Below are 26117 nucleotides of genomic sequence, written 5' to 3'. Positions count from 1 at the left end.
TTTGCCATAGGACAGTATGTTTTATTGGTTCACATTGCCAGTATGCTGGACTCCTGGTTGAAAGCTAGCACCCAGTCTGTAAATACAAGACGTCACGGGATCTTTACTAGGGTAACGTTTGAGGATACCGATTGGAATTAAATATGTATGTAAGTGATGTGCCCGCGACTTTGTCAGTGTTTGAATTTAATAAAGACGTTATTGTTGTTGTCTAAGTTACTCCTAAATACATAAGCTTTCTGCCAGTGAATGTCCCATCAAAATCAGTAAAGCCGTACTGGAGATTAGCCGGAACAAACAGACAGACAGACAGACAAAAATTGTAAAAAATGATATTTTGATATATTTACCGTGTTTACATATGCATTTAGTATAAAGCTGTTATTTTAATATTACAAGCAGACAGTCCAATTTTATCATATGTATAGATACAGTAACAATCCCGACTTAAGACGTTGTTAATTTTATACTCCACTCGTAAATCACGTAAAGTCGATGATTCTGCGACTGATAGCTCTCCGGTCGTGTCGAATCGACGCCCCTTTAGATTATTAGAGTTATGAATTAGAGCGAGCACACATGTTTGCGCACAAACTTGAGTACTAAGATTGTCCGCCGTTGCCGAAATTTGGTTATGAGAACATTGTTATATATAAACATTTTATCTTAGTTTACGGCGTTTGTGATAGCAACCGGAAGTAGTGGCTTAACATACACTCCGAGGCACGGTTATAAAGCTCCTGTCAGACGCAAATGACTGCCAACAAAGTATTATACATGATATGTTTATTAACTTAAGTAACATGATATAACTAGGCTTAGTTTAGTCACAAATACCTATAAGGTTTTTTTAAAAAAAAAGACAATCTAAAATCTATTGATTTTACAACAACGACAATTGTCAATAACACTTTTACTTTTTTATTTTTTTATTTATAGTTCAGAGTGTCTTATATGTTTAAGATGAGTTCTTGAAGTATAGCTTAGTTTTCGTTTATATGATACATATATAAAAAAAATAATATTATTTACAACAACTCAATTTAAATTTTAACGTTTTCGTTTTATTTAAATCGCATTTGACCTTATTTTATCGCTTATATAAAATTAAATTAAATTTAAGTCGTTATTTCGTAAGAGTATCCGAATTATTATTTGTGTACCTATATTTTTTGTCAATATACGAATACCTTACGATAATTTTGTTTAACTGCCTGCAATATAAATGTTTTTAATATTCTGCCAATGTCACTAATTAATATGGATCACAAATAATAACATTTTGAAAAAAATAGTACCCATACTATGTCAAAGAAACAAAATTGTCAATGAACTGTCAAAATACAATTTACGGTAACAAGCACAGATAAGGAATTGAAGTAGAAATAAATAAATTATAGCGGTGAAATATATCATAAAAGAACAAGATAAGTTAAAAGAAAAAGTAGATTTTATATATTAAGCTAATCTAGTTATCTTAATTATTTTAATTAAGTTACAATTACTTTTATATGATTGAATTGAAAAGTAATAAAGTTTATAAAAATGATTACGTTGACTATCACAATGTTATCGTTTAATAATTAATAAACAAATTCGAACCATTCATTCCCGCATATTTATTTTCATTGATTCTAGATCATAAATTATTTTTAGCTGAAAATTAAAAACATTATCGATAATAATTATTTAATCCGATTTTTAATCGAATTATATAATTATAATAGTTATATTGTAAGATCGACTCGATATTATCGTCGATATTATTTTTGAGGCTAGCAATATAAAAAGTACCTAATGTCAAAATTATAACAAATAAATTATTATAATAGTTTAAAATAATTTACAAAAAAAAATTCAAGTCTTTTTAAATGTAATACACTTATTTTGCTAGACATAGAAGCCCTAAACTTGATCTGCACTATTCCTTTGCACCCTCCGCTATGCGGTCACAAGACACAGCTATAATCAGTACGGAAGCCGAGCACCGGTACTCCGTCCGTTTGTACGTCTTTCTCTATAGATATTTCGTTTTTATAGGTTCGTGTTGATAGAAACGTGCGGTTAAGATAACTTTTATTCTACCATTGTGAGCATTTTATCATTAAATGACGATTTTAGTTTCATTCTATGGTTTGTAGACGAAAATAAATTTATAATTAAGTACATAAACTATTATTCTAGACTTTTTTATTTGTATTGTAAAATATGAAATTTATTTTGTAATTTAATATACATGTTATAATGTTCTGTTCCTATATATTTTACGACTTTTGAAAATGATCAACCAAAAATAAAAAGTCACATATAACGAAGATTTGATAGCAATATATAATATCAAGCGCGTGCTTACATATTATCAATATCGACGGTTAAAAGCGGAACATTTTTTATCGGACCATTCACAAATAACTGCCATTAGGGACCGTTAACACCTGCCTACGACAGAAAAAAACATCTTTCATAGAACTTCGATACAATCAACAAAAAACATTTTAAATATTATAGATAAACCGGTAATTTTAAATTTGAATTTCATATTCACATGATTCGACGTCGATTGCTGACGCTACATCGCAAACAGTTATGAACTGTTATTATTTATAAGATATCAGAATCAATAATCATACAATCCGTGGCCAAAAAACTTATCCAATAAACGCCGTTATAATCTTTGTGAAATTACGTGTTGTGTAAGTGATAACCTGTATTACACAGCTTTTACAACAGCAGTCGAGATAAAACTGAAGCGTAATGTGAAACAAAGTTAAATATTTAAATTAATCTGTACGAATTCCTCGAGCAGTGTCATTTTATTGTATCTTAACATACTGGAACGTAATCAGCGAAACCGGTTCTGAGGTATTTTAACGGATAATATTGGAGGCCGGCTCTAGAGAGCACGGATTGATTGATGTGCAAATACCAACTCACCGGCCGTTAGGTGCCGAGGGGGAGTGCACCAACTTCACCGCAAACAGGAACTGGATAGCACACACTAGCAGACAGCAGAGGTTCAATGATAGCGTCAACGCGCACAAAGCTAACGTCACTTCGTACACCACTGCGAATTCCTCGGGAGCACTTGTCGCGGGCGCGGATATCTTCAGTAGGAAAAGTAAAGCTAGTAAAGCCAAGAGTAAACTAACGAGGCACAGTAAGGCTAACGATGTCAAAGCTTCCTCGGTTGCGGCCCGCGTGCTCCTCGCCCGCGTGAGAGCAGGCCTGCTGGGTTGAACACCGGTAGCCGTTCCGTTGGCAAGTTTCGGGGGAGATGCGACCGGTATGGGTGTTACTACAGGCACGGGGGCGGCGGTAGTAGGCGGCTGGGCTCCAGGGCTGACGCTGGCCGATGTGCCTCCAACAGAGTGTTTGGAGGAGTCCAGAGTGGAGACATTGAGCGGGAGGTGGTGGTGCGGCCGCCGCGGCATGTTCTGGTAGCGGTGGTCGGCATCATTCGCCGCAGGCGGCCGCTGTGCATGCTTCAACATAGCGCAGCTCTCACGCCGCGGACTGCCATCGCTTCGACTGGTTCCCCGGCATTCGGGCCGGTTCCGACGTTACGTTCACACACAACACGGCCACTACGTGCGGCGGACGCGGCTCGACTGATTCCCCCCGACTCTCTACCTGCCTACTCGTAATTATGTCAATCAAACCGGTGCAGGGTGCATAGTGGAACCAACCACCACGATCGCCTTTGCCTTTAAACCTCCCCTTACAATGAATAATACTTAAAAACACAATTGTTCTAATGTAAAACAAACTCGTGAGTCGATTGTTGTACAAAGTAAATACGGCTTGTTTAAATATGCGACGCGCGACAGTAATAATATGTTTGTCAACCGAATGAATATCATAAATATTTCAAGTAAGTTTAACTAATTTTAGACTTAGTTCTCACTTGCAATACCATAGCCCTAACATATTGTGTCTTATCGCTTAATTAGGTCTCATTCTTTTGACATTAGGCTGAATTCTTATACGACGGATAAGTACATAACCAGTTTTCCATAAACAAGGTCAAGGTTTCCTTTTTCATTGGCGAATTCTAAGATTTAGTAAAGGCCAAATACGAAGATAAAGCTATGCGTGTGGGTTTTTTTATCATATCTTAAAGGTATTTAAAAGAAAGAGTTATTAACTTCATTCAAAAGTGTAAGATTAATGCTAAAATATATACAAATAAAAATCCTTGGTGCTCGCGAAATTTAATTTTGGCAAACATTATATTACCTGTAAGGTGACAGCTATCTTTAAATACTTAAAAAAAAAGCTCCTCTGATATAATACCGTCAAACAGTAATTAATAAATATTATTTTAAGCGTAACTACAGACACATCAGACAAGGGACGTCATAACATCTTAGCCCCCATGGTTGACGGCGTATTTTCAATGTAAGGTTGTAATGGTTAATATTTCTTACAGCGAATGTCTAGGGCTGTGGTGACCACTTACTTTCAGGTGGTCCAGGCTGACAGACCAATGTCTCTCCGCCTCAATATAATAATTATAAAAAAGGCGATGGCAAAAATTGACTAGAAAATATCACTATGGTTGTATCACAAGGTGCTCTTACAAATTTATTCAGATATATTCAATTTGCAAGTGAAATTGACAAATATTTATAAATTATATACAAAGACCTTTTTTCAATAGAAGTGGTCTTAGCCCAGTCGTGGGACATTTACGGGCTTTTATTGTACTTTACCGTCAATTAATTAGCAACCTACTCTGGCAATTATGACCAATTGACCTGTAGGACGCAGAAAAATCATAATAAATCTTGCCTTGAGTAGGTGACCATTACTAACATAGCTATGGGTAGGAATTCTCGAAGCGAAAGATAAGGGCGTAAACGGACGTAGTATACCACTGTTATTTATGAAGTGAAGATCATCAGAATGACATTCACAAGGTGAAACGATTGCCTTTCTAAAGCAGCAGAAATAAGAATCAAACTCAAACTCAAATTCCTTTATTCAACATAGAAGCATTACACTTATTTATTGATGGTCAAATTAAACACTACCACCGGTTCGGAAAATGGAACACCCTGACTTGAGAAAAACCGAAAGAAGGAATACTTGGTGATTGTACTAATAATAAAAAAAATGGAATGAAATACAGAATCTGTTGAATTTAGGTGTTCAGCCCAAGATTATTTACCAAATAACCTATGCGTCCCTGATAGCCGGGAAGAGGGTTTTTTTCAATAATAATTTAATTTATATTTATCCTGTAGAGGCATTCTGTAAAAAGAATATCGAAAATATCCGAATGATATGCAACTTTGATTATTATAATTATAAAAATTATATGATACACGTATCAAAACGGCGTATCACTGTAAGACGGTTGTCAACTATTCCCAATTGAGCTACGAATGAAATTCTAACAGAATTGCACTGCTGATTTGAAAAATTTAGACATTAAGTTTGTCCATTATATTATTAAGGTGCGAATAATAAAAGAAACAATATTTTTTTAATTACATACATAGGCAGCCTGTAAATTTCCCACTGCTGGGCTAAGGCCTCCTTTCCCTTTGAGGAGAATCTGCTCCATTGCGGGTTGGTGGAATACACATGTGGCAGAATTTCGTTGAAATTAGACACGAGCACGAGATGAATTATAAACACAAATTAAGCACATGAAAATTCAGTGGCGCCTGCCTGGGTTTGAACCCGAAATCATCGGTTAAGATGCACGCGTTCTAACCACTGGGCCATCTCGGCTCTTAATTAAAACCAGGCAATATTTAAAAATAAATGAGCTCCCAGTACCCTACACCTTAAAGCTATTAATATAATTGTAATGTCATTCAGCTTGGTGAAAGATAAGTCATTGGCCACTCGATGGTAAAGTGGTCACATCTGTCCGTAAGCATTGCTAGGCGTCAAACCGCTACCAAGCATGTGATCACATCTATAAATTCCTGGGGACATTAATTAAACTATCTCGCTCATATTCCAGGTTTGGATTAAGACATTATTGTAAATATTCTTAGAAAAAAAACATTTAATTGTTTTGCACGATATTCATTTATTTCCGTGTACTTTTTCACGTACGTAGATATAAGAATTTATCATCGATGTCATTATAGATAGATTTATATTTTCTAAGGGGCCTCTTTCTACGCTCTACCTGGTATGATCAAATCTTAAATAAGATAATGATACCTTGAAATTATGTGTATTAACTAATGCCATAACCTAGACTATTACTATTTGCTAGCTTTTTATGTCGAAAATCGAAAAAGTTTGCGTATTTTTTCTTATTAATGACTAAACAAAATCAATCACGATACGTTTTATCTATTATATTTTATTTGTCATATTAATAACTTCGAATAGATTCATATTGTCCGTGCAAAACCTGAATATATTTTGTTAAATGGCCATATGTTCTCAGATTATAGAAATTTGATATCAAGTTTAATCATATGCACATCCAGAAGGCTGGCACGTGGATAACACCTGCACGGCAGATGTTTTGATATAAAATGTCCCACAAAAAGACGAAGACGTTATAGTTAGGTTAGGTTTTTGTGCATTTTAATTAACCTTTTTATGGGTAGGATTGTCATTTTGTTAAAACATGCCGCTACTTTCCGCATGTTCATATCATCGTTTTTTGTTTTTGTATGAAATACTCGGATATACAATTGATGGCTTCGTTGTCTCATTCCAATAAAAAAATATATTAAAATAACTAAATCTTCAATTTCAATTCAAGAATCTACATTCCGAACCGGTGGTAGCTTTACTTAAAATAGTTTGTTAAATGACGATTCAAAAGTGCTTGTAAAATCCTACTTGAATAGGTAAAGTATATTTTGATTTTGAATGATATTGCGTCAATTCGATGTCAATTATTGTTTATTTGACTTTTATCCCCTTGCGGGTGGAAAACACTATAGCTCCTGCTGTTATTAAGAATTTATTTAAACTTCAACCCCAGGACCTTATGATCTGCCACCGGTCATGGAAACCACTAAATTAATAATGCAGCGAGGGAGTAAAAAGCCACCTTGCGACTCGTTTATTCAAATTATTATATTTTTATTTTAATCGACTTAGACAAGCACTTTTTCAAGTGGTTACTGAGAACGCTTATTTTTTTGTTCGTAATATATACAAAGATCAATATATCAATTATGTTTTGATAAGTATCATGCGTTTATTTCCGTGGGGCGCAAATACAGACAGACAATCATTTCAATTTTTATTATTTACAGTATTTTTAATAGCAAATTTAATGTATACTAAAAATATTGCATTAATTTGCAATTTGTTCAGCTTTCACAATTGCTAACTATTAAATAAAACAATTAAGTAATTATTTGCTTTACTAAACGGCACCATTCAATCAGCGGGCTGATTGACATCTACCTGAATTCTGAAAATAAGGTTGTATATCAACAATTTCGACGCTATGGGACGTGCAAAAACTTCGTACCTTAGGTTTTTATGCACACCCTAGACTTAGAGAGTCAACAGTGGCGGTTTTTTTTTCACCCAATTAAAAAAATACAAAGAAGAGTCGAAAGCAAATTAACCTATTCTATGAAGGAAAGATAAAGTGTCATTCAATTGCCGCTGGTTGAACGGCGCTATTTAGTAAAGTGGTTAGGCGTTTCATTGAATGGCTAATTTAAAGTTGGCTGCGACATATACACTAAAATTTAGGTAAATAACTTATTTTCATTTAATATTTTTACAAAAGATAATAATCAAATATTGGATTATAAGGCAATTTGATTCAACAGATAGGATAACGGAAACACGCCAAATATCTGTTGGTACTTATGTATATATTTGTCATAAGCGAGAATCGAATCTGAGACCACCAACGCAGAAGACGGGTTCGGTGACCTTACAGGGTAATTACATTCGATTATTGAATAAAACTGTAAATTCAATGTCTATCTAAACGTATGATTGCTGATAAAAATATATAAGGTGTATAAATAGTTATAAAAGTTCATTGATTTATTCATCGCATGTATAATTTAGAAATATCATTATTTATCAACTAAAAGCTAAGCTATGCGCTCAAGTATCGCTTTGCACTTATTTGTACAAACCTGTTTGCGCAGTTACGCGCGTGCGTGAAGAACGGTAGCTGCCCGCTTAAACTCGAAAATGCGACTGGTGTGCGAAACAATTTAAATAAAATTTTGACAACAAAAAAATCGACTTTAATTAATACTCCAACAAAATGAATTATTAATAAATTGTGACCTCGTATTTTTTCTTCAAATTTAAATGGTACCTAACGGGCAGAATATCCTCATAAAAAGCAAAAAAGTCCCAAAGGTTCTGAAATGGCTTAGTTCTGTACAAATATGAAAAAATACAAACGAATTAAGAACATCCTTCTTCATTTGAAGTTCGGTTGAAATATATTTTTTAAAAGAGTTCTTGCAAGAAATTTTATTAATTCTACCACTGGTTGTTAGTAGGACAAGAATTGATCTATTTCTAAGTATGAGTCGGAGTAAGACCTTGTATGACGTGACGTTAAACGGCTTGACATTCTCTAATGCCACATCAAGTAACAACCTGAAAATATTACGCTAGGATGAGGGCTTGTCTTCTTTTTAGGAAAAGATAGTTCCATCACACTGATTCAATGCGAGTGCATAGACCTGTGACAGATTTTCGCAGATAAGTTTCTTCATTATGATTTCAACGATAGCCGAACATGGTGAATTATTTAAGAATGAAAATTCAGCGATGCTAGTCCGAAATATTTTTGAAGTATACTGTATGTAATAATTAAATATAGCTTTTATCACGCCCGTCTTAAACCAGGGTGCAGGAGTGTGCGTTGGACACGCTTCGCCGATAACGGTCAAGTCTGGGACCATAGGTGGTGTGGCTGAAAAGGTTTCTTAAAAAAACTTTTTTGAGTGGAGCGGAGATCACCGGAACACTGCTCGCGGGCGATGGTTGTGCTTACGAAGATGCTGGCTTTTTGTATAAATTTTACTAACAATTACGAAGGATTAAACTGTTCATGGGATATTGCCCTTATATCTCTTCTTCAATTATTAAAATTTGTTTGAGGTTTTTTAATTGCGCTTCAGGAAGCAAAGTCGAATATGAAATATTTATGAGTATTAAACTCGTTCCTATTCCCGCTGTAAACGATAAATCTAGACATTATTGAAAGTACGATGTCCGCACCATCAGTATAAGGTTGCTTCTTCACTAGGGTGACCATTTTATTAAATTAGATAGGACGAATAGCTTTTAGCTAATAACGTATTACTTTTTCCTTAATCATAGAAAAAAAAACTCAACTTCCAGGCAAATATTCTGAGAAAGGAACGTAAAGATTTCAAGCGCTAAATAAAATTTATTTTGTGGTAAAGAGGTCTCATGCCAGATTAGTCGTTTTCACGAGACTTTTGGAAGGGATTGTGAGCCAATATATATCAGTTACTTAAACAAAATTTTTTTTATTAAAGTTTAGTGTATTTTTAATAAAATCTTTAGAAAAAAAACCTAAATAAACATTCCTGTACATTTGACAAATTATTTGTTAAAAAGGCATGTATTCAAAAATTTCGATAATTTCGTTTACATTGAACGTTGTTTCACCTACAAATATGACTAGTAAGTTATTATTATATTATGCAGGATACATGTGAAGTAGGTATTTATTGATATTTTTACGTTTATCTTGAGTTTAGTGTTCGTCATAAAATTTACTCTGTTCGACTAATCAATTTAAAGTAAATGTACATTGGAACCTTATATGGTATCTTATTACGGACCCTGACGGTCGGACCGCCTATGTAGGCCTTCAATTTCTAGGGAAGATACCCGGGGTTCTCTGAGAGCCATTATAGCCTCGGCTGCACCAATTGAGGTGGGGGAGAAGGTACACGTATAGCTTTTCCTTCTCTTTGGGCAGGATTGGATTATACGCCAAGGAATTCATGTGGAATAAAGACATCATTCGGTGTCGTATCTTCATAGATATAGATATCTTTAGTTAACTCCTCAATCACTGTTACTTTTCTTTCATCGTTCTAGGTGCCTAGGTGAAAATCCTGCATCAGTCCATAATATCGTCGATCAATAAAGGTAGATGTTTAATTGATAAAAAAATTACCTAAAACAACCACCAACAACCGACTATTTGAAATACAGATCAAAGTACATTACAACTTTCACTTGGCAACTTTTCAGTCCTTATAAGTAGAACTCAAAGTATGGACTTCCTACTGAGCTGTTTGACGCCGTTTCACGTCACAGGACGGGCGGGTTGTCAAAGAATGCAGCTCGTCTAGTTTTAGCAGCAGTCCTAACTATGGTCTAGACGCACATTATAGATTTTTAGTTAATATAATTGATTTGTGATTCCTTTTATTTCGATATTCAAACTATCAGATTTTGATAATATGATACGCTTACGCTTAAAGCTTGTACTTACGTAAATATTGTATAAATCATATAATGTTGTTTTCTTATATACTTTATACATAAGTTTGTCTGCAATTGATATTACAGATAAACTTTTCTTACGTTCTATGCATAAAATCAATAACTAATCCTACTGATCATACTATATCAATAATATTACACAAGTTAAATGGAATTAATTTAAACAAAACTCTTATATGTACAAAGTTCTTTGTTTGAATTTGAATATTTTAAATAAATTTACATAAAAACCTCGTCCGTTAAACAACAACAACTCAACATTATATTTAGCGATATAATAACCCATGAGCGGATACGACAATCCCGGACGGCATGTTCACGTCTTTACCGTAAAAAACCAGAATGATTTTATCATTAAATCAATATAATCAAAGTACGGAATGGAATAAAAAAAATACTGGGGCTTGGTGTTCGTAACTTTATAAATAAATATAAGCAAATTTAATATAATAATTCCATTATCAGTTACGTAATAAAGTTTCGTGTTCGTCGAGATGAGGTCAGTCGGCTAGATAAACTTGAGATTTTCTCGGTTTCACAACGCGAGTGCTAATTGTTAACAATATGGTCACGTGAGTGTCTTTTAATTTTTATTAAAATAACCCCACTTCTAAGGCTGGTGCTACATTAGTGCAAACAATCGAGCAAATGTTCGCGCAAACATAGTGGATCGATGAATAGTGTCTTCATTTCTGCAATACGTGCAATAGTATTTACGAGCTAAAATGATCGCGAATATTCCGTCACAAAATTATCATAATTCGCAAACATTATATTGGCTGTTTGGTTGTGTACTTCAAATTATGATAAAAATATATAAACATAACATTAGTTTCGTTGATGTGGATGATTAACTAAATTCGTTCGTTTATTTATTATTATTATTGGTATAAGATACTAAAATACTACTATTTTTTTTTCAGATCAGTTATGGATATAATAGTCGTCGGTTGCGGCGCCTCCGGGATTGCAGCGCTGCGGAAACTTCACGAGGCCGGCTTAAAGGTGCTCGGCTTAGAAGCTGCTGATAGGATCGGGGGTAGAATTCGTACGGTAGAATATGGTGACTGTTTTCTTGATTTAGGAGCCGCTTGGTGAGTCATCATATTAAAAAGTGTAACTTTGTTATTTTAAACTGTGGTAGGTTGAGTACTACTCAATCTGAGTGGTTAGCAATACTTATATTTGTTCAACAAGCTGCATTACTCGAATACTTCGAATATCAGACTCAGTATAAGATGCCGTATTCGACGTGAACTTATGGTTTAAGAATTGTATAATGAGCGGCATAAGTCGTGAGCACAACCTTCAACTGCGCAGTAGTACATTTTCAGGTCTCTTTGAAGGAATTAAGGAGCCAGGAACGCAGGAGTTGCAAGCGATTGATCTCTCATTCGATGCTTGTCGTCTATTAGACTTACTTTCCATTCAGCAAACAGTTGCTGCGCACTTTCGGCCAAATTACAGAATCTGGCCAAAAGTGTGTGTGTGTAAACTTGCTGCCATTACTGCCCATCTGTACTTACGACTCGTACTATTCTATATACTTACTACAACATAGTCCATTAAGTTTGACTTTTTAAATAGTTTAAAAAAAATACTACGGTACAAATCATAATTTAACGCATTTCAGGTGCCACGGTGAGAAAGACAATGTTGTATTTGGTCTGGCAAATCCATTAGATCTCTTGGGTAGACCAAAACCAGACCAAAAATATTTTGTCCTGTCAAACGGAACTTTGCTGCCTATTGAAGCGGGCGAAGGAATCGTTCAAGCTTTGAATGACGAATTAGCTACTGCTAATAAGAATACTAAAGGATCGATTTCTGCATGTATACGAAATGCGTACGTATTTATTATTATAAAACAATTTTAAAATATAAGAATAAATGGTAGGTATGGGTGATCTTGTAAGTGATCCACTCATTGCCAAATCTCATCGAAATCTCTGTAATCTCTGTTTTGAATTTAGTGCAGCGTTGGTATAATATAAATTTGCGGCTCTAGGAAATTAGGAAAGTTAGGAAATTTAATACTTTCTAAACTGTAAACAAATGCAACAAAATACCTCCTTTTCTTGCGCTTGCAATGTAGACAACCGACTTTCGGTGATACTCCATTTTGGTACGTATGTCCTATAAATTGTGAAATTATTAAAGTCAATATCGTTTATCACAATCTGACATTACAACCTCGTGTTCTGAGGTGAGGTTCGACGTTCTTCTTACAGAATATCTCAACTGATCTATCCCCGATAGTATCTAAATGCAGTCCGTGCAATGCGTTTTTTTGCACCCATGTCATTTAATGTATTTCTCAGTTCGCTTGTTTTCGACGTTGCCCATGATAGCCGTTATTCGGTCTTCTCTTGGTCATTATTGTATTTCCGTCTTTATTACGAAAATAAATTTAAATATAATTTACTAAAATAATTTACTAAGCAGTAAAAAGAGCATTTAAATCACTTTGTTAAAATCAGTGATAATCATTGTATGTGCACAAGAAGTAAAGATAAGCTTATAACGCCAAGTTTCCGACTCCACAAAGCAATAAATCCTACCAATAACCCTAAGTTTTTATAATAGAATTCCGTAGACATTTTTAACTTTGCCGTTTCATAAATTCAAATCATTTATAAAAAATAAATTGGTAAAGAAGGCATATTATTCAATAATGTACAGATGACATAAAAGCGTAGAATTAATACTTGTTGACTTCCAGGCAGGATATATTAGACTAACATGACTGTATTTTTAAATGTTGAAAAAGAGTAACTACTGAGTTTCTTGCCAGTTCTTTTCGGTAAAATCTACATTCCAAACCGGTGGTATCTTGACTTAATATAGTTTGTTACATGACGATTCAAATGTGCTTGTAAAAGTCTACTTGAATAAAGTATATTTTGATTTTGAATAAAATGTATACAAAACGCACAAATTTAAAGGACCAACGTCGATTATTTACCATCATTAACATCGGTATAACAAATGACGCAACTTTAAATTTGAAACATTAATTAATTTATTGTCTGAGTTTTAAATTTCTAGGGCGAAGACCAATCCAACCCTAAAAAAAGATCCTGGATTAGCTCAATCATTTGTGGAATGGTACGAAAAAAATAACCACGTTGGTGGACAAATTGATCCAAAGAAGGGGAAAAGTTTAAAAGGTTTAGAAGTGTTTTCAAATTGTGAAGGAGAATTTATGCTTAACTGGAAAGGGAGAGGTTATAAGACTATACTTGATATTCTCTTGGTAAGTTTGATTTAATTTTGAATATTAATTTTCGGGTAGGTATATCTGAGTCACACGAAACAAAACTTTTCCACATTGGAAACAAAAATTGGATATAATTTATGATTAGAATTATAATTGAGAAGACTATTTTTAAATCGATCGTTTTTATTGTCCAGAACAAATATCCTGATCCCTCAAAAGAACTACCAATCGAAATACATCTTAAGAAAGAGGTAGAAAGCATAAAATGGCGAACAAGTAAACCAGGTCTGGATGCCGGAAATCCTCTGGTTCAAATCAAATGTAAAGACGGCAGTTTGTATGCAGCGAAAAGCGTCATTGTTACTGTATCTCTTGGAGTTTTAAAAGAAAGGTAACAAATACCAATTATTATAATATTTAAAATATTAATAGGAATTTACGTAAAGTTAATATTGGTTTAATTTTTGAGGTAGATTATTATTAATTATATCCACAGTAAATCGCGTTCATATTTTTAAAAGAGATTAAATTTATATGATATAAAAATGGTGAGAATTCTTTGGTCATCTCATTGTTATCACATGATGACATTTTATATGAATGTTTTATGAATAAGCGTTATAAAGTCATGATGTTAGTAGGAACATTGATATAAGCATTTAACATTTGTCTTCGACTTGATTATTATCCAAGAGTTTAAGTACTGTCTCTCGTAATATAACTACCATCAATTTCAGACACCACCAATTATTCAACCCTCCTTTACCCTCTGAAAAGATCAATGCAATCAATAATCTCCAACTCTGTGTGCTGGACAAAATCTATATTGAGTTTACAAAGCCATGGTGGCCAAAAACACCAGCTTGTTTCAATATTTTGTGGAGAAAAGAAGATAAAGCCAAATTTACAAGTGAAGAACAATGGGTAAGCGAAATTCCTGGTTTCAATACTGTGGAGTATCATCCTAATTTGCTTTTGGCTTGGATTTATGGAGAAGGGGCGAAGAAAATGGAGAATACCAGCGAAGAACGAGTTAAAGCTGGTGTTGTTAAACTGTTGGAAGTGTTTTTCAGCAAGGAATTCACTGTAACACCGGTGAAATCTATTTTAAGGTGAGTATTAATGGCTGTGGCAAGACAATTTGTTTTCTACGAAATTGCATGTGATTGGTAGCAATTAAGATTCCAGTATATTCAAGTGATTTATGAATTAAAATTGATAAAAAGCGTGGAGTTACTAATTTCACACATATTTTAATTGTGTTTGATTGTAATCTATGTAACTCGGTGGCAAAGAGTAGACTATTGGATGTTTTATGTTCCTATGAACATACTTTATATCAGGATCCAGTGTAATATTTCATCTATACGTACTAATACTGTAAAGAGGTAAATATATTTATAACAAATAATTTTTATAATTAATAATTTGCATCCGTGCGAGGCCGGCATAGGTCACTAGTTTAATATATTTTCACAAAATAAGGATTCAAAAATTACAACTATATAACTGGATAGAAGAATATCATAGAATAAAAATATCTTTTGGTTATTTCTATGAAAGTTAGGTTAGTGGCTTCAAGTAATAAACTATGTACGCCGAACCTTGTAGGCCCTAATTTATGAATGAGAATTATATATGCACTATACATAATAGTGACTGTAACGCTGTGTACTGACAAATGTGTGCAAATAATGTTTCATGGTATTTCAGGTCCCAATGGGCGTCAAATCCTCTAGCTAGAGGCGCGTATTCGTACCGCAGTGTTGCCACAGAGGAAAATGGCGGTAGTGCTGTAATTTTATCCGAGCCGTTATATCACGGCAACAATTTCCCTGTCGCTTGTTTCGCGGGTGAGGCGACGTCACATCATAGACATTCAGCCGTCCATGGTGCAGTGGAAGCTGGATTCCGAGAAGCCGAAAGATTGATTGCCAGTTTTAAAAAATAATTTTAATATTATACATACGAAACCTATTTTTAGGAAAAAATATATTTTATCTTTATCATTTGGTGCTGGCAATATTCACATACTTGTGATGACATAATATGTTTTTTAATTTTATATCAAGTTTTTATGTGTTGTAACAGAAATAAAAAAAAATACATTAAAATAAACATTATTTAATTAAATCTAATATACATACATAATTTTATTGAAATTATAAAATGAAAAATATAATATGAAACAGTGCATATTATTATAATATTGGTAATATTTATTGTTCTATTATTATTAATATTATTATCACATTGCTTGCTACGTGTAAACAACATCGGATTGGATAGTTTCAGTGCTAATAATGTTGCCATGTTCGTCGACATCGCACATCATAATTTCAACTGCTTTATTATTTTTATTCTGTTTGTCTTCTGAATCATGTTGTACGTCATTAACATCACTATTTTTATTGTTTTTAAGTGATATTTCAAATCTTTGCGGTGACGTTTCCGTGGCAACTGCTGTTTGTTTAAGATTAAATTCAAACTCATTTGTTAGCGACTCCTTCGGCCAACTGTAACCATCGACAATTTTCTTGGAAACATCTTCAAATTCAAATCTGGTCGTGGTTAAACGGTACATGCCATCTTCACTTATTTGATACCTGTAATGGAACAATAACAATTTTTATAGTTGGTTATGCTCTTCAAGGCTAGACTGAGCAATTATTTATTTTACGGTCAAATTTAAACACTTCAATTGGTTTTTTTGTAGTTTAAAAGTTAAGCCATTACTCTACCTATTTTATATGGTTAGATAAAAAGTATTTACACACTTGCTACATACATGAGGTTGAGCTGTGACATAACTTCATATCTGCAAGATGATACCTTCTGTTCACTGACTCTTATAATGATAACAATATAATATAAATTCGATTGTGCGGTGCAGAAATGTTCCAGGTCAAAGTGATAAATCTGATAGTCAGATAATTCCAAGTAATTTGGCAAACATGGTATTCAGGGTTCAAACCAGTGATTCCCAAAGTGGTCCATGTGAACCCCCGAGGGTCCACGGGAGACTTGCTGGGGGTCTACGTAGGCGTGAATAAAAATGGGGGTCCATAAGATGTTAATGGGGGTCCACGAAAATTTATCTGCTTTTGATAGTAAAGAAGAAAAATGTAAGCATAGTTTTTATAAGGGCCTACCTACATTGTTTTAAGTACCTCAGTTTGAGAGAATCACTAACAAATTCATTGATTTTAATTGCTGAAATACTCGTAGGGTTACTAAGGATAGAATTAAAAGCACTGATATTAAACAAATTTAAATTTAGTTCATATTTTAGTGTTTCTCTCATACTGTGGTTACGGACACATGCCAATAGGTGGTCCACGAGAAAAATAAGTTTGGAAACTACTGGTTTCAACGAAAATAATGGTCTTAGAAATTGTTGCCAGAACGTAAACACAAGATGATTAATTGAGATAATCAAAAAGCTGATTTATTTAATAATCTAAAATGTTTTATTCTATGAATAGAAATATTTTGGCCTTAAGTGTCTACTTATTTGCGGCGGTATGTCGGCTAAAACAGTTGGAACTGTGTGGTGCTGTATGACTGTTTCGGTGAATGAGTAAAATAATAAAATAAAAAGTTTAATTTAAGACCCTCCAAATAAGTAAGCCTTTTCACAACCGCTAAGTTAATGCTTTGTCAACCACCGAAAAATACAAAAATCTACGAAAAATAGTTTGGAATCCTATAATTATAATTAATTGACCTGTTAGCAACACTACGATGGGCGGTCCGTCACCAGCAGCATTCGCCTGTAACGTAACAATTTAAGACTCGATTTTGAATCTGCACTTGAGACAGTTCTTTAACAAGTGCACTGTAATGCTCAGTTCTTCTCACTTAATTATGTAATGCTCGAATCTGAACTGTTAAACAGGTGAACGGTCTCGGTGAAGGATCATTCTAAGATGAAAATACGTACCTAAATCTACTATGTCCAAACGGCCACTGAGCCCCATGAACTTTAACAAGATGCGTAGTCAACCTCGTCCCTCTCGAAAAGATTTTCACTTCCTTCTCAGGACACATGTGACATGCATACTTCTTCTTCACTTTCTCCTTCTTAACTTCTTCTTCTGAATTACCTTCGGATATTTCCACGTCACTGCTGTCTTCTTCGCGTTTCTTTCGCTTTTTCTTACGTGTGTGTGTTGGAATGTGTTTTCGAAGATCCCATTTCGTTACAGCTCTAGAAATATGAATTACATTATTTTAATTAAAAAATATATTGTCAGCACAGTTTTGTGATACTCTTTCAAAAAGTACCATCTACTCATCACTTTTTCTAGGGCCAAATATGTTACATATAGTATTTGCATTCCTGTGATCCTCTAGTGAAAACGGCCAGTATAATTTTCAACAACATAGGTAGAAAACAAAATGTTCTATCTCAGTTAAGGCTGGGAATAACACACGCTGACACGCTGTTTAGATTTTATGTTCCAAGAAAAAATGTCATTCCAAAGAACATGTGCTCCACTTTTGCAAACCAGATCTTTTACGAGTCGGCGGCGAGGTGGCGGTAGCGCCCGAGCCGTAGGTCACCTGTAGGGGCAGTGCGGGCAGGCGTGCGTGCGCGTGTGGTCGGCGAGGTGGCGGTAGCGCCCGAGCCGTAGGTCACCTGTAGGGGCAGTGCGGGCAGGCGTGCGTGCGCGTGTGGTCGGCGAGGTGGCGGTAGCGCCCGAGCCGTAGGTCACCTGTAGGGGCAGTGCGGGCAGGCGTGCGTGCGCGTGTGGTCGGCGAGGTGGCGGTAGCGCCCGAGCCGTAGGTCACCTGTAGGGGCAGTGCGGGCAGGCGTGCGTGCGCGTGTGGTCGGCGAGGTGGCGGTAGCGCCCGAGCCGTAGGTCACCTGTAGGGGCAGTGCGGGCAGGCGTGCGTGCGCGTGTGGTCGGCGAGGTGGCGGTAGCGCCCGAGCCGTAGGTCACCTGTAGGGGCAGTGCGGGCAGGCGTGCGTGCGCGTGTGGTCGGCGAGGTGGCGGTAGCGCCCGAGCCGTAGGTCACCTGTAGGGGCAGTGCGGGCAGGCGTGCGTGCGCGTGTGGTCGGCGAGGTGGCGGTAGCGCCCGAGCCGTAGGTCACCTGTAGGGGCAGTGCGGGCAGGCGTGCGTGCGCGTGTGGTCGGCGAGGTGGCGGTAGCGCCCGAGCCGTAGGTCACCTGTAGGGGCAGTGCGGGCAGGCGTGCGTGCGCGTGTGGTCGGCGAGGTGGCGGTAGCGCCCGAGCCGTAGGTCACCTGTAGGGGCAGTGCGGGCAGGCGTGCGTGCGCGTGTGGTCGGCGAGGTGTCGGTAGCGCCCGAGCCGTAGGTCACCTGTAGGGGCAGTGCGGGCAGGCGTGCGTGCGCGTGTGGTCGGCGAGGTGGCGGTAGCGCCCGAGCCGTAGGTCACCTGTAGGGGCAGTGCGGGCAGGCGTGCGTGCGCGTGTGGTCGGCGAGGTGGCGGTAGCGCACGTGGTGGGCCAGCGCGGCGGGCGTGGGCGCGGACATGTCGCAGAGCGCGCACGCGTACGCTGACACGTGTTGTCTCTCGTGTTCGCGCATGAGGTACTCGCTGGCGCACGTGATGCCGCACATGCTGCACGAGAAGCCGGCGCCCAGGTGCACGTTCTGGACACATAGATGTATTTAAACAACTGAATCATAAATTACTACGGGTGTTCTTCTGTAACAGATAGTTGGTTTTTTTTATTAAATGACATCTAGAGCTGTTATAGTGTCTGATGTTTGTGTGAACAAAAAACTTAGGCACTTGACATCTGCACTGGACCCTGCTTTGCACATATGACTATTAGGGAGTATTTGCTCATTTTGCACATTTGTTGATTCTTGAAGAGTCAGTCATCAGTCTGTTAATAATATATAAAATATGTCTGCAATGATTTATCGTAAAAAAAGTAGACGGGCAAAATGTTAAGACTCACCTGTCTAAGCAAATGGTCACTCAATTTTCTATTACAAGCAAAATGATGGCCGCAGTGAAAACAAGCAATGAGTCGCTCGCGTGTGTGGGAGCGGACATGCATGGTGAGCAACACACGCCGTGGAAACACCGCTCCGCAACCAGCCCATGAACAGAGAAACCCATCATTGTTGTTTATATGCTGCTTGACATGGTCGAAGAATACCTAAAAGCACACAATAAAAACTATTTGCATCTATCTGTATCAGTCAAGTTTCTGCATAATTTCCAGCTGTTTTAATTTACAAGATGTCTCATGTAGAGATAGAACAACGCTTTACATAAGACTTTGATCAAATAATACGGTTATTGTGTAATAAAATTATTAAAAATCTTATAAATATAATTTTTCGAAAGATTTTTTATGCTGACAGTACCCCTTAGCCGAGAAGACTTTTAGAAGAATAACTTACACAATATTACTCTTCCCACCAGAATAGAAAAGGTTTAGTTTTTAATAGATAGATAAATAACATACAGTTAGAAGAAAAAAATTATATTAATAGTATTAAATTACCTGTATAGAATTAAAACTCTCCGAGCACCCAACCCACATACAACAATGTTTACTCTTCAATGGAGGTATTTGATTTCTTTTAGTAGAGTCCTTTTTGCATCTCTCCAATTTCAAGGTTGCTCTCCCGTTAAAGCCAATTGCTAATAATCGTGCATGGTACGCATGGTAGTTTATATGACGTACCATCTCATTGAAATCTGAGGTACTATGGCCACAGACATCCCATAAGCATACATAGTCCACTGTAAGCACAAACATTCTGATATAAAAATTTATCTATATTTTCAGTTAAAAAGCATTTAAAATACCACACACTGTTATTTAAGGCTAACTATTATTATCTCTTATCTGCTAGCAGATGACTAGCATTGTTAATTAAAACATTTTTCATTAACTATGTCAAGTGCATGTATTTCGTAACTGATTGTAATCATTTACAAAACACATTCATTGAATGTTGAACAAGCTATTTACTATGGATAGCAAAACACTATAATTAACTTGACTAATCTTAATAGTAATTATAGGAGATGATTACTTATTTTTATAACAAGCTGTTACCTGCTCGCTTTGATGGGCATTATACAAAAAAAGAGGGATGGATCAAAGCATATCATAATAGCCTATAACCATCTATACACTATTCCAACTATAACAGGAAAAAAGCCAAATAAACATTTGATAGCAATATAATTGGTAGAGAGCTTCATTGATCTATGATACTCACTATTGATTTGTGAAAAAAGGTATTTTGAATGTCGACAAAACTGTTGTTGGAATTTTGGAAGTAAAATTAAACTGGAAATAAGTAGTTAAGTGCAATGGTGTTGTATTATGAATAAATATATATTAATCATAAACTCTTAGTAGTGCACAACATAGCTGAGTTATTAGCAAGCCTCATGAAATATGTAAATCTAAGGTTTGTTTATCTTTTTTCCTACTACTATTGGAATAGGCTATACATACAATATTGCATCTATTGGTCATAGTTTTATATGGAAACATTCAGTAGTTTTACAAGACACACAAAGAAAAAACCTTAATACATGTATAGATATCCATTACATGTTAGATTTAAAGTTTACACACACACAGTAAATAAATACATGTATGTAACAAGTCTTTAATATAATAAGGTCTTTCTTTTTTAATGTCTAATAAAATTAATATATAATAAAATTACCATTTCCTTCTTTATCAATAATGTGAAGATCAGATGCATGTGTAGCAACATGCTTCTGAAATTGTTGATAGTTTGTGTAGTAGGTCTTGCATGTCTGCCATTCACACAGCATTTGTAGGTCCTCCTCCCGTAATCGGCGCAAAGGCTGTTGACCATTTTAACATTACAAAATTATTTTCAGCTTATCACCAGTCATTGTAAAGTTATATATATATTTAATGGAATCATCAACTTATATAACTGAATTATAAGTACTTTTATTATACCAGGCTTATTTTATGAGGAAACAAAACCTTGGGTTTGTATGAATAACAATTGACTACAATATAATTTATATATAGGACTGGGTAAATTAATTATTTTTTGCTATTTACCACGGCCTTTGGTTCTATAGCTGGCTCGTCGATTCCAGCTGGCACAGTAGCGTGATCATCTGCTACCGATAGCAAAAATTTCTTACGATGTGCATTCGTTTCACATATAAACTGTATATCATTTTGGTTCTGCAAGGAGAGCTTTTTTGGATCGTTTTGATGTTGAAGCCATTCCATACAACGGACCAATTTTAATTTTGTTGTATCTGACTTTACATTTTTTTCCTCCATTATGTTTTCTACAAATATTACTAATAATGCTAATATACATTTATTTATTTTATTTTACATTAAAAACATATAATCGTCATTTTGATTAAAATAGAGGTTTAGAAATACATGTTTTACAAGTTTTGGTAAATTGTTGACATTATGAAAATTTGAAAATAAATACCATTTTGACAATATGGTGTTGTCAGATCACTATAAATAACAAGTTATCATCATTAAAAATAAAAACATATTATTTTGCAACTTAGTTATTACAAATTTTAATAATGTGAAATATATAATCAATTTATATAAAGTGCAATTGTACAAGTCTTGATAAGAATTATCTAAAATAATATGTGGATCAACTACGTTTTATTACGTAGTCTCTCGTAGAACTCTATCTTTTCGTTTTTACTAGATGTTATTAGTTACTTCTATCTAAAAAATGAACATACAAAATTAATAACAAAGAAAAAAATATAAAATAAATAAAGGTACTTCCTCTATTTTACAATCTAATACTTGTTTGTTGTAACAAAATTCAAAACAAACATTTATTTTAATGGAAAAGCTTTAGCAGAGGTTTCTTAGTTTATTTTACAACACAAAACTATAAAATATAATAACACAAAAATATATAATATGTATGTAATATAACACTGATTTTTTTTTAAATAATTTGTTAGTTACAAGAGCTGTTAAGAAAAATATTAAAATTTAAGGAAAGGGACTCTTAATGTAGAAATTATATTTGTGCTAAATTTTAACTTTAACAATAAAACTATTTATGGATAATTATATGATCAAAGCAAATAAGTTATATAACACAGTTATGTCACATTTTTATAATATAACATAAATATTTGTTTTTGCAAATGTGACATAAACTGGTCACACCCGTATCGTTTAAGCTGTCTTGCTTGACAATTCATTCAATATAATATAAAAACGTGCGTGCAAGGCAGCAAGCGCGTAAAGTTCGGCGTATTTGCGACTCAACAAGAGTCCCCACGTTGCATTAAGTATCCCTTGTCGTCGGCATTAGCTGTAATCCCGGCGTTTTGTTCGCGGGCGACGAAACAAACAAATCTTCACTACGGCGCTGATGAAATCAACTGTAACTCTAGAAGAAGTAGTGAATAAATTAGATCACCTTGCTTCACCGTTATCAACCAGAATGCCTAACATCAAAGTTTTCAGTGGTAGCTCCCATCCCGATTTGGCGCAAAAAATCGTTGACCGTCTCGGAATTGATCTTGGCAAAGTGGTAACCAAGAAATTTAGTAACATGGAAACGTGTGTGGAGATTGGTGAATCTGTGCGAGGGGAAGATGTTTACATCGTACAGAGTGGAAGTGGTGAAATTAACGATAATCTAATGGAGCTACTTATTATGATAAATGCTTGTAAAATAGCATCCGCATCCCGTGTAACCGCCGTCATCCCGTGTTTCCCTTACGCTAGACAGGATAAAAAAGACAAAAGCAGGGCTCCTATCACTGCCAAACTTGTCGCTAACATCTTATCAGTATCCGGGGCAGATCATATAATAACAATGGATCTTCACGCGTCACAAATTCAAGGTTTTTTCGATATCCCCGTTGATAACCTTTTCGCGGAGCCGGCTGTATTGAAGTGGATTAAAGAAAATATTCCTGACTGGAAAACTAGCATCGTCGTATCTCCCGATGCTGGTGGAGCTAAGAGGGTAACATCGATTGCAGATCGCTTAAATGTTGAGTTTGCTCTTATCCACAAAGAACGGAAAAAGGCTAATGAGGTTGCTTCAATGGTACTGGTAGGTGATGTAAAGGACAGAATCGCTATCTTAGTTGATGACATGGCAGATACCTGTGGAACTATCTGTCATGCTGCAGAAAAATTAATAGAAGCTGGAGCTACTAAAGTATATGCAATTCTAACTCATGGCATTTTCTCTGGTCCTGCAATTTCTCGTATCAATAATGCCTGCTTAGAAGCTGTGGTTGTGACTAACACTATACCCCAAGAAAGGCACATGCAAGACTGCCCTAAAATTCAATGTATTGATGTGTCGATGATGTTAGCAGAAGCTGTTCGGCGTACGCATAATGGAGAATCTGTTTCCTATCTATTTTCTAATGTTCCATATTAGTTTAATCTTTATTTTCAATGTTATTAGATTAAGGTCTCCAACATCAGTAAAAGCTGCTTGTCAATTGACTATAATTTTTTATTGTTATAAAAATATTGTCTGTTTGCTACAAACGCTAATTCTGATGATAGGTTTATTCAAAGCAATAAATCAAAATGTTGGAGCCATCATTTTAGTTTTAGATATAATCTCATTAAGTTAATATAAGAATAGCATTGTTTCATAGTAATGTCAATGCATAAAATGTTTTTAAAAGAACATTTTATTTTATAAGAAATATATATTGTTACAAAATTTTCATGACATAAGTATTTTTCACATTGTGTAAATGTAAACCTTACCTGCCATAAATATAATAGGTATACTAAACTGTGCATTTACATAAATATTAGTATAATGTGAGCAATTTTTGTAAAGTATTTCTGGATTTCTTTATATTTTATATACTGAACTATTGAAATTCATCCAGCCTTTACAAATATTCACTTATATTTTCAGTTATTTCTTTTTTTTTTTTTTAATATTAAAAGACATGTTTTTGCATAATGAATTAAAAAGAATGGTATGTATCTGTATAGTTTGTAAAATTAACTAAAATATACACAATGGCAACTTTAACATAGCAAATATGTGGCCTTTAATGTTATATGTTCTAAATGAAATTAGTTGTAGCGAGTATCTTGTAATTGGTTTCTATGTTGTATGTAAAAAATTGTATGAATGCAAAAACTATAGAGAAAAAATATTTTTTTTGGCAATTGCTTGTTGCCCTTTTATTAGTATATATTAAGATTTTTTTTTCTAAATTTATAAATCTACAATAACCTATGTATATTTGGTCCATAAACTAAGACATTAATAAAAAAAAATACAAAGCTGATTGTTTTTTCTTTTGTCAACAATATTTTAAAAACCATACTTAGAATTTGACATGAGATTATGAAGTACCTAATAATAAACTTGAAATTTTATGAATAAAGTTCAACTGAAAATGTGCAGTTTTAGGACACGTTTTTTAAGTGTAGAGATGGGGCAAGGCAACTTGAAGTTATAACAATCGTTTTAAATTAAATATATTAAAAAAATAAAGTATTAGTATATACGGACTAAAAATATTTTTACTAAAACAAAATCTTTTATATTAAATTAATAAGTTAATATAAAAATATTTGTATGAAGCACATTGTTTGTGTCATTACATCATAAAATATATCTGCTAAGTGTTAAGTCTTGACCTGGGGTCAATTGACAGTGATCTGCAAACGTTTGTGGGCGCGCCTTGTTTAATATCTATTAATAAAGAAAACAAAATATTGATTCTATATGTACTTCATGTGATATCAATTTATTATGTGTATAGCACTTTCCATATTGTTGTTAACCTGACCACTAATGTTTTCATATTTCATATGATAGTCTATTGCTTTATTTTTAAATATCAGGAAGATTTTTAATAGAAATGTATTTCGTCAGCCAAAAGCCGTTAAATTATAAATAATTGCGTCTGCCGTTTTTTATGAAACATTTTTTTTATATATTTAGATTCGTTCAAAGTAGACTTTTATTTGCACTTTGTAAACGTCAAAAGTAGGTTGAATGCAATGAGGCGTATCACCAAAATTAAAATACATGATAATTAAAAATATATTTTACAATATAAAAATATGACAAGCGAAGTTTTAATATCTAATTTATATATGGAGAGAGCGACACAAATACTTATTTCAATCATTCGTCATGTCATGTGTTGTCTTCCTATCTAGATTATAAATAAAGTCGTTAAATGAGACGCACTGAAAATATTTTCTTATATACATTCATGTTATAAATACGTTTCTACAGATATAAAACACATAAGATGCTTAGTTAGGTACTAAGAGTCGTGATAGCCCTGTGAATGAAATACTTTTATGTAAAACCGGGTCGCGGATTCCAACCTGTGCAATGTATATTTAAAATACTAAATAATTCACAATTATTTTTGGAATTGTTTATTTATATATTATTTTTGGTAGTATTTGAACTTCACTACATAGTACC

At 34.7% G+C, this 26117-nt stretch overlaps 4 protein-coding genes across 7 annotated transcripts in view; 2 read left to right on the top strand and 2 right to left on the bottom strand.

The window, feature by feature from the left end:
- LOC125067731 overlaps window positions 1–3626 on the bottom strand; it is a 44093-nt gene extending 40467 nt beyond the window's left edge. For both annotated transcript variants that reach the window (XR_007119741.1, XM_047676467.1), the window contains exon 1: window positions 2935–3626. Coding sequence is in view for 1 of the 2 variants with exons in the window: in XM_047676467.1 (XP_047532423.1) it covers window positions 2935–3491 (557 nt within the window). In the remaining variant the exon portion in view is untranslated. The remainder of the gene's footprint in view (window positions 1–2934) is intronic.
- LOC125067730 (spermine oxidase-like) overlaps window positions 1–15786 on the top strand; it is a 33551-nt gene extending 17765 nt beyond the window's left edge. For 2 of the 3 annotated variants that reach the window (XM_047676465.1, XM_047676466.1), the window contains exons 2-7: window positions 11385–11555; window positions 12095–12307; window positions 13510–13717; window positions 13876–14072; window positions 14419–14793; window positions 15395–15786. In XM_047676465.1, coding sequence (XP_047532421.1) covers window positions 11392–11555; window positions 12095–12307; window positions 13510–13717; window positions 13876–14072; window positions 14419–14793; window positions 15395–15632 — 1395 coding nt within the window. In that variant the 5' untranslated portion in view covers window positions 11385–11391 and the 3' untranslated portion in view covers window positions 15633–15786. Of the gene's footprint in view, window positions 1–10979; window positions 11034–11384; window positions 11556–12094; window positions 12308–13509; window positions 13718–13875; window positions 14073–14418; window positions 14794–15394 lie in introns of those variants that run through there. The other variant, XM_047676464.1, reaches the window with a different exon arrangement.
- LOC125067732 (ribose-phosphate pyrophosphokinase 2) lies at window positions 938–24941 on the top strand. Its single transcript, XM_047676468.1, has 3 exons — window positions 938–947; window positions 4571–4580; window positions 22988–24941. Exon 3 carries the CDS (start codon window positions 23049–23051, stop codon window positions 24075–24077), a length of 1029 nt encoding a protein of 342 aa, XP_047532424.1. The 5' UTR covers window positions 938–947; window positions 4571–4580; window positions 22988–23048; the 3' UTR covers window positions 24078–24941.
- LOC125067729 (histone H4 transcription factor) lies at window positions 15896–22094 on the bottom strand. The gene is made up of 7 exons (XM_047676463.1): window positions 21731–22094; window positions 21357–21501; window positions 20171–20412; window positions 19616–19819; window positions 19084–19301; window positions 17625–17891; window positions 15896–16287 (listed from the first exon to the last, which is right to left on the bottom strand). Exons 1-7 carry the CDS (start codon window positions 21959–21961, stop codon window positions 15942–15944), a joined length of 1653 nt encoding a protein of 550 aa, XP_047532419.1. The 5' UTR covers window positions 21962–22094; the 3' UTR covers window positions 15896–15941.
- Window positions 24942–26117: the final 1176 nt, after the last annotated feature.

The sequence above is a fragment of the Vanessa atalanta genome, chromosome 12 (assembly GCF_905147765.1).
Source record: "Vanessa atalanta chromosome 12, ilVanAtal1.2, whole genome shotgun sequence".
NCBI classification, from domain to species: Eukaryota; Metazoa; Arthropoda; class Insecta; order Lepidoptera; family Nymphalidae; genus Vanessa; species Vanessa atalanta.
This window is presented reverse-complemented; position numbering and strand designations above follow the sequence as displayed.